Here is an 8845-nt window from a genome sequence, read left to right as displayed (position 1 = left end):
ATTAGGCCAATGTTGTATAAATTGGAAAAAGAATATATAGGACCAGATACGTACAAATGTCCAAGTATAAAACAGTAATACAATTTCATTATTTCAACTGAAAGAAGAATAGAAATGTGAAACCAACAAGATATAGCACAGTGGTCAAAACAGTCAAGCAATATATTTGATATACCCTGTCCATAACTGGCCAGAGTACTTGTATGTGATATTTGGTAACATCTATTTAATAATGACTTCTAATTCTAATTCTGTTTTTTTTCCTCCAAAATGTGCCTAGACTGTGTTAGAGTTCAATTTTAAAATTATGATTTTTTTTATTTCTCACATAATGTAGTTAGCTCTTAGATAAAATAGGAAATATGGTGATAGTAACATGTAACAAAAGATGACCCATTAAAATTATTTGAAATAGAACAGCTACACTTGTTATTTAAAATAAAGAGACAATAGGTAATAGTGCACCACAAACCCCAAGTTATTTTAAGACAAAAAGACATTGTGACTCATTGTATGACATGTTTCCTCAGGAAACACCAATTATTGAATGGGTCAAAGCACCTCAGAAATGAAAAAAAAACATGCAGAAAAAGATTGCAAAATTGTCAACAACGACTTTCCTATCTTCTGTTTAAAGAACATCAACCCACAAGTTATTTTATCTTCTAACTAGCCTTTCCTTTATCATCACTAGAAATCTACTGTAATATATATAAGAGCTGAGATTTCTTGTTCTTTCTCACCTTCATTTGTCACCTAATTGGCAGGAATAATTTTGACCAGCAGATTAATCAGCCCTACTAAGAAGGATCCTCATACAAAGGTAGGTACGTGGAAATATGAATTGAAGAACTCTTACTTTGAATACCAAATTTTTCTCAGACTTTCAAAGGTATCATTTTGATGGGATTCTTATAGAACATTGATTTTCACCAAAGGAATAATATATACTTATATGAAATCTGATAAGCCATAAAATGCATTGAATTTTGAGAAATTCTGTATGTCACAATAAAGCATTCATGCTAGGCACGTGGGACAAGTCCATCCATTTACACAATCAACTTTTTCCTATAATGTACCTTAACACTTTTGTGCTTCATAATGACAAGAATACTATCAGATATAACTCTGAGACAACTGTTCTACAGTATATTTTTATTATTGGTTTTGCCTTTGCTTTTTTAAAACTTTGTATTAAAATGTGTCATAGAAAAAAGGATGCTTAAAGAAATAACCATATGTACCTGTAATTAAATATTCACTGAAATTTTGTCCCTAGGATTCTTTTAAGACTAAGACTGTTCAGCTAACACATTTAATTGATGGTCAGAATTGACTGTCAGAAAAACCAGTCTGCACAAAGGTGCATAAAGTTACTTTCCCAGAACTCAGGCTCTCATGTCCTTGCAATATATTCTAAATTTAGAACCTATTGACAGTAAAATACCTGGACACCTCTCTTTTTTCTACCCTGGTCTTTGTATATGAATTTTTGGAATTAGTTAGAGATTGCTCATGATAGGGCAAAATAACTTAGTAGAATATTGTTAAAAATATTATGTGACAATTTTTCTTTAAACTATGTCTACCAGGGTGATTCTTTTCCTTTCCTTTTTCTAGGTGTTCCAAGAAATTTAATTTAAAACATATGATCTAGAGAAAACATCAATAGCTCAAATACAAGTCTGCAGAAATCTATAAAGTAATGTAACCATTATTTAATAATACCAAGAGTTCAAATCCAAATAAGTACCATTTCAAAGTAGCTATTTCTGAAAGCAAAAACCTTATGTCATAAAGGCTTCCAATAAGTAAAACACTTTTAAGAATAACTCTTTGCCGTTACCTCCAGTGTCCATTTACAAGTCAAAAGCAAAAACTAATTCCACCGTTTTATAGTTCAATGTTATAAAACCTACCAATATTGCTCCAAAATAACATTTAGGCAAATTTCTTAAAATACTACCATACTATCCTGTACTACATCATAAACAAAGAGTTGGAATACATTCCAAAGAGTACTTTTTTACAGCAATGCTGATCAGCCATTCATTGTGCTTACTTTCAGAGGTAATCATAAAGATGAAACCACTGTGCCTGATCACAGGCCTTCTGGCTCTTGCAGCATGTTTATTGGTAAGTCTGCTTAATCACATCTTCATATTTCTCTCACAATTATCACTTTGGATTTCTTTTCACATTAATAATGTTACCCTTCCTTATATGTTAGTAGCTATCAATGATTGATGAAACACTGTTCTAAGGCTTTAATTTAAATTTAAATTTAAATTTAAATTTAAATTTAAATTTAAAATCTAATCTAATTTAAGGAATCTGCATGGTTCAGTCAATTAAGTGACCAACTCTTGATTTCAGCTTAGGTCACGATCTTGTGGTTTGTTAGGTTGACCCCCGCGTCAGGCTCTGCTCTGACAGTGTGAAATCTGCTTGGGATTCTTTCTCTCCTTCTCTCTCTGCTCCTACCCTGTTCAGGCTCTTTCTCTTCTCTCTCAATTTCTCTCTCTGTCTCTCTCCCTCTCTCTTTCAAAATAAGTAAGTAAACATTTTTTTAAAACAATAAAATCTAATTTAAATAGCCACACATGGCTCAGGGCTACCATGTTGGATAATTTAGATCCATAATATCAGACTGCATTATACAGACATGTATAAATATGGGTTCCTACATATATAAGCAATTTCACAAGTAGGTAAAGCAAATTTATTGCAGATTTTTGATCCTATATACTTAAAGACATTATTTGAATATCTTTGAACGTTATTGGAACTATTTCTTTATCTATAAAATGAGATACTTAGAGCAGTTTTTCTCAACATGGGGTTCATGTGTCATCTAAATCAAAGTTATTTGACTCATTTATTAAAAACAGAGTATTCCAGGCCTTATCCCAAAATAAGAGTGTCTGAGAGTAGGACCTGGGAATATGCATTTTGCCATGGACTCAGGGGCTACAGACGTTTATTTTAACACCCACCATGTATAAAGGACTGGGTGAAGCACCACAGAAGTTACTAAACATTCAAAGTTGCAAGAGATTTTTTTAAAAAGCCACAGGTTTTTGTCTTTTTAAATATTAAAATGATAACTTCAAAACAGGGATAGATTAACTCCAGTTTGGGAAGAGATTAATTCCATAGTAATTTCTACCAAAGAACTGTAAAATCTAACATCAAATGGAAAAAAAAAAAGTTTTGGGTTTTTTTTTTTTTCAGAAACCTAGGACTTCTACAAAGCAGACAACATAAACTTATTCTGAAACATGAAACAATGCTTCTTCCATCTACTCTCAGAAACTTGAACAAAAGGAGGCAATTAAATAGGTCATTCAGGTAGTCTGACCTTGACCATGTAAGTGCACTATAAATGTGACATAATTTTTGATAAACCAATAAAACATACTGACATATTTAAAAGTGATATTATGCCTTACTGACCCCATCCTAAAGCTGACTTTCAATATTTTCATGTCCTCAGAATATAAGAGAAACACACGTTATTTTAAAGGTTTAGGCTTTGATTATGTAACAATGATTTTTTTTTTTTTTTTTGCAAAATAAACTTGAGAGTTCCAATAATACAAGCAGTTTAGCATAAGTAGTTTATTTTTATTTTATAAAAATTTTTTAGTAAAATTTAACATTCATTCATTATTTTAAAAACTCTCTTAGCAAACAGGATTGAAGGAAATTTCCTTAATCAGATAGAGGTCTTCTACAAAAGGAAGGAGCCGTCTTCGGCACTCAGCACTGGTCTCAGTCTGTTCTTTACTAATCTAACAGACCTGCTGAACCTTCTCCTTTCCCACTTCTACAAGGGGGAAGAAAGAGAGCCACACAGGTCATCAAGATGTCTCTCTCCTCACTCCCAAAGCATAAGCAGTTTAAATAGAAATAGGCCTTTCACCAACTTAATTGCATGAGATTCATCATGGTTAATAATTACCGAAATACAGAAACACAGAGTAGAATATCCTTTTTATATAGCAGGGTAAGTAGTAATATTGGGTCTTCATTCTGTTACAGGTAATTTTCCCAATGCTTTACAGACATTATCCCACTTAATCCTCAAAGCAAATCTGACAAAGGGACTACTCTTAATCCCATTAAAATATAGATAAATTTAGATTCAAAGTATCCATGTTTTAGCTGGATTGTTCTTAAACTAATACAAGAAATTAACTCCAAATCATAGCTTTGTTGTAAAGGAAAGAGGTGAAAAGACAGTGATAGCAATAAGGGAATTCATGGTTGAAAGTAGACTCTTTAAAAAGGTAAACTGAGGGGCGCCTGGGTGGCGCAGTCGGTTAAGCGTCCGACTTCAGCTCAGGTCATGATCTCATGGTCCGTGAGTTCGAGCCCCGCGTCAGGCTCTGGGCTGATGGCTCAGAGCCTGGAGCCTGTTTCCGATTCTGTGTCTCCTTCTCTCTCTGCCCCTCCCCCATTCATGCTCTGTCTCTCTCTGTCCCAAAAATAAATAAATAAAAAAAAAAGGTAAACTGAACATAAATGATAGTTGTTTCCTAAGGAAAAGAAGTCAGTTAAAAGACACATATTAAAGTGCAGGGGGAAGAAACGGGAAAATTGACAGAGCTCTGAGAAAATACTTGTAAAGGAAAAGGAAATATGTAGATTTTAATAACTTTGTGGTTGTGTGGCCAGTATATTGGTGAAGTTCATTTCTAATTTCTTGCATTATTTTGGAGTAGAAGGAAAATCATCCTGGTGGGGTGACTGAGGGTCAGGAAGAGGTAGAGAACTTCAATAAAATTGGCATAAACTTAGAAAATTATAAGCCTCTGGGGAATAAGGTTCAGTTAACCTGAGATGCTTGAAAAGATCACAGGGCAGTGCTAAGGCACTGTAAATGGGTGATGGCTCAGTACCTCCGACATCTGCTGCCACTGCTCAAAAACCTGTAATTGGGAATCAGGGAGACAGATGATTCAGAAGACAAAATAATCATAAAGTTTAGAATTTGCAAGAGCAAAATGCCACATGAACAAATACATGGAGGACCTAAGAACAGAACGAGGGAAATGCAGACACCTGTGTCTGACATAAGTCCTCAGCAGAACAGGACTTGTGCATTCTTACGCTACAGAACAGGCATATTCGCACTCCATTCAGCATGCTCTCTCCCCATTTTTTGTTATTTTGACTTCCTTTCAAAGTCTGCCTTCTCGGTTCAATGATCCTTAATCTTTCCTAAACCAATCGCTCTAAATCTCTAATGTATTTGTTTCCCACACTATTTTTCAACTACTTTTACTTCCAAAAACTGCAACCACTGTACTAGTGTTAACATAACAAATAGTAGTATGTAACATTTATTGAGCACAGTAACTGGGCCAGCCTTCGCCCGAAGCACTTTACAGGTAATATTTCACAACAAATCTGACTCAAATCTGAGACATCTCACCCACTTCAAATCTCAGACAACCTCAGAGTTGTCTCAAACTTGAATTTGGCATGGGAGGGGGGTTTCTGAAACATCCCACATTAAAAAAGGGAAAAATTCTGATCATAAATTGTAAAAGTGTTTCTAAACTTTACAAAGCTACAAAAATGAATTTAAAACTACCCATAATCTCAATACTCAGAAATAAACATGACTACCATTAAAAAAAAAAAAAAAAGGGGGTCGCCTGGGTGGCTCAGTCGGTTGAGCGTCTGACTTCAGCTCAGGTCACGATCTCACAGTTCGGGAGTTTGAGCCCCGCGTCGGGCTCTGGGCTGGTGGCTCAGAGCCTGGAGCCTGCTTCCGATTCTGTGTCTCCCTCTCTCTCTGCCCCTCCCCCATTCATGATCTGTCTCTCTCTCTCTGTCTCAAAAATAAATAAACATTAAAAAAAAATTAAAAAAAAAAAGGTAGGTGTTGGGTACTATTATGAACATCATTTTTCAGATGAGGAAAGAGAGTCTCAAAAAGGATTCCAACATTCACACAGTCTCTAAGTAGCAGGGGCAGAATTCAAACCCTGGCATTACACTCGACGAACTATCATTCTCCTTCCATTTGGGCCATTTTGTACTGTCTTGTACTGTAACCACTTGGTCTGTAGACTTACAAAAGGCATGTCTGCATGCCCACAGCTCCTACTTTAGTGTACTGCACAAAATAAGTGCTCAATAACGTGTTTCACCGTTTATTAGTGTTCAAAGCCTGAAATAATCCCAAACGCTTGAATGAGATATAAAGAGACATTTTCCTCATTTGGAATTGATTCCAATCACAGGCTCTACCAAAAACATAGGACATGATTTTACTCACGATCTTTTTCCCCATCAAAACTACCTCAGCTTTCATTTAAGAGCCTAGGCATTCAGAGGGTGAAAGAGAACTCTTCCCTTTCTCTGAGACAAACTTTCAGACTGTGTAAGTTAGATGTGTATGTAAGAGTTTTCTATTGCTAAATAACAAATTACCACAAACTAGTAGCTTTGGGAAAAAATGCATTTATTATCCCACAGTTCCTTTGGTCAGACTCTGGCCTTGGCTTGGTTGAATTTTCTGCTCAGGGTCTCCCAGGACTGAAAAGGTATTGTCAGGACTGTATTCTTTTCTGGAGCTCAGGGACCTCTTTTCCAATTTGGGTGGCTGTGGGCAGAATTCAGTCCCTTGTTTATAGGACTGAGGTCCTTACTTTTTTGCAGGCTATGAGCCACAGGGCCCGCTACTACCATCTACTTCCATGTGGTCCTCTCCACAACACATTTTTTTTTGCTTCAAAGCCAATAGGAGAGCACCGCAGTTTCAAATCTCTGAATTTGTCTGACCTGCAGAACCCATTTTAAAAGGACTCACCCGATAAGGTTATGCCAGTATATGCCAGCAGGGGGCAGGAATCTTGGAAGCCATCTTAGAATTCTGCCTGCCACAGAGAGTATACATTCTTATGCTTAACCTAGAAATACCTAATTAAAAATTGTTCACTTCTGTTTTCCCACAGCCTGGTGAGAGTCACAGAGGTCCCAGGAGACGATATCCACCTAGGCCACTGCTTCCTCCTCCTCTACGGTTTCCTTTTGGTCCAGGATTTGCTCCACGCCTTCCTCCACCTTCTGGCCCAGGGAGAATTCCACCACCCCCTCCTCAGTTTTTTGGCCCCGGGAGAATTCCACCACCCCCTCCTCAGGTTTTTGGCCCCGGGAGAATTCCACCATCTCCTCCTTTATTCCCCAATGGCCCAGGTTATCCATATCCAGCTTTCCAACAAAGACGTTATCTAATTCGATTTCCATTCATCCCTAGATTCCCTCTGATGTATCCTTTTGTCCTCACACCCCAAATACAAACTACTACAACAACAGGTTCCGCTACAACCACAACTGACCCCACTACCACCCAAACGGACTCTGCCACTCCCATGACAGCTTCTCCTCCCCAAGAGACAAAGACCACTTCTACTCCCCAAGAGACTACCATCGCTTCTACTCCCCAAGAGACAATGACAGCTTCTCCTCCCCAAGAGACAAAGACCACTTCTCCTCCCCAAGAGACAACTGCTTCTACTCCCCAAGCGACTACTATTGCTTCTACTCCCCAAGAGACAACGACTGCTTCTACTCCCCAAGAGACAACAACAGTTTCTCCTCCCCAAGAGACAACAACCACATCTACTCCCCAAGAGACAACGACAGCTCCTCTTCCCCAAGAGACAACTACCACTTCTACTTCCCAAAAGACAAGTCTCAAGACCTTTTTAGATAGACTCATTTCAATTTTTGGATGAGAATGAAATATTCCATAAGCTCTAACCTTTGGGAGGAATAATCTTAGAAAGAAACTATAAAACAACCCACATAAACATTATGACAACAAAGTGAAAATAAAGAGTTGAGCAACAATATGAAACCTCCAGTGTGGTCATGTGCACCCTGGGTCTGTCCCCCCTTTTCTGCCCAATGAAGATTAGTACTGCCAGAAGCCTGGCCTTGTAACATGAAGTTAAAGAGGTAATTAGGGGAAAATACAGTGAGATATCTGGACTTGTACTTAGAGTGACGGAGCTGTAAGATTAGGCAACAAGATGCTCTCTTGAGTACCACAACCCATCATACAACTACAAAACACAAAATAACATATTAGTAGATATTCAAATAATCTTAGCTCTCCCCACAGCATTCTCCCTGAAATATTCCTGAGTACCACAAGATCATTAATTATAAATAAGCTTTCATATTATCTGCTCAATTCCAGAGTAAAAATGCCTTTCTAGCAAACCAAAATACCTAAGTGAACTATGGGGCACAAGTCTTGGAATCTGATATGAAAAATCATTTTCCAAGTTAAGGAACAGATAGATGATGGTTTCAGAAATCAATAATGAAAGGCTGATGGCTGAGACTCCAAAGTTTCCATTGCTTCCAACTATTAGTTAAGGTTTTAATCGAAAGTATTATGACTATTTCAGAAATGGCCTCATTATATCATGAACACTATATCTTTCATACATTTTTGACTTTTAAAGTAATTTTCTTTTCAAAAAACAACTACTTACATTGTCAACAATCACATGAATCAAAATTACTCAAAGATAGCTATTTTAAGCATTAATTTGTTTATATGTGCTTAATTTTATCTTTAATCCCACAGTAGTTCTTGAGAATCTACTGTGATACAGAATCTCTTTCAGTAGTTAAGTAATCAGCAATAAGGAAAGCTGTCAAAGTCACTACCTTCCTGGAGCTTCCATTCAAATATGACAAAAAAAAAAAAAAAGTAAATACATGTATATGTAAGAAATGAGAAGTGCTTTGAAAAATAAGAAAGAAAGGTAAAAAGATACAAAGTGGTATTGATAGTTCGTTTTATCTGAGA

The 8845-nt window shown here is 36.7% G+C and overlaps 1 protein-coding gene across 1 annotated transcript; it reads left to right on the top strand.

Annotated features, from left to right (window-relative positions):
• Window positions 1-674: 674 nt before the first annotated feature.
• Window positions 675-7874, top strand: LOC121034746 (opiorphin prepropeptide-like). Its single transcript, XM_040481825.1, has 3 exons — window positions 675-823; window positions 2072-2139; window positions 6975-7874. Exons 2-3 carry the CDS (start codon window positions 2086-2088, stop codon window positions 7755-7757), a joined length of 837 nt encoding a protein of 278 aa, XP_040337759.1. The 5' UTR covers window positions 675-823; window positions 2072-2085; the 3' UTR covers window positions 7758-7874.
• Window positions 7875-8845: the final 971 nt, after the last annotated feature.

Source organism: Herpailurus yagouaroundi, unplaced genomic scaffold (genome assembly GCF_014898765.1).
Source record: "Herpailurus yagouaroundi ecotype Mexico unplaced genomic scaffold, PumYag 28, whole genome shotgun sequence".
NCBI lineage: Eukaryota > Metazoa > Chordata > Mammalia > Carnivora > Felidae > Herpailurus > Herpailurus yagouaroundi.
This window is presented reverse-complemented; position numbering and strand designations above follow the sequence as displayed.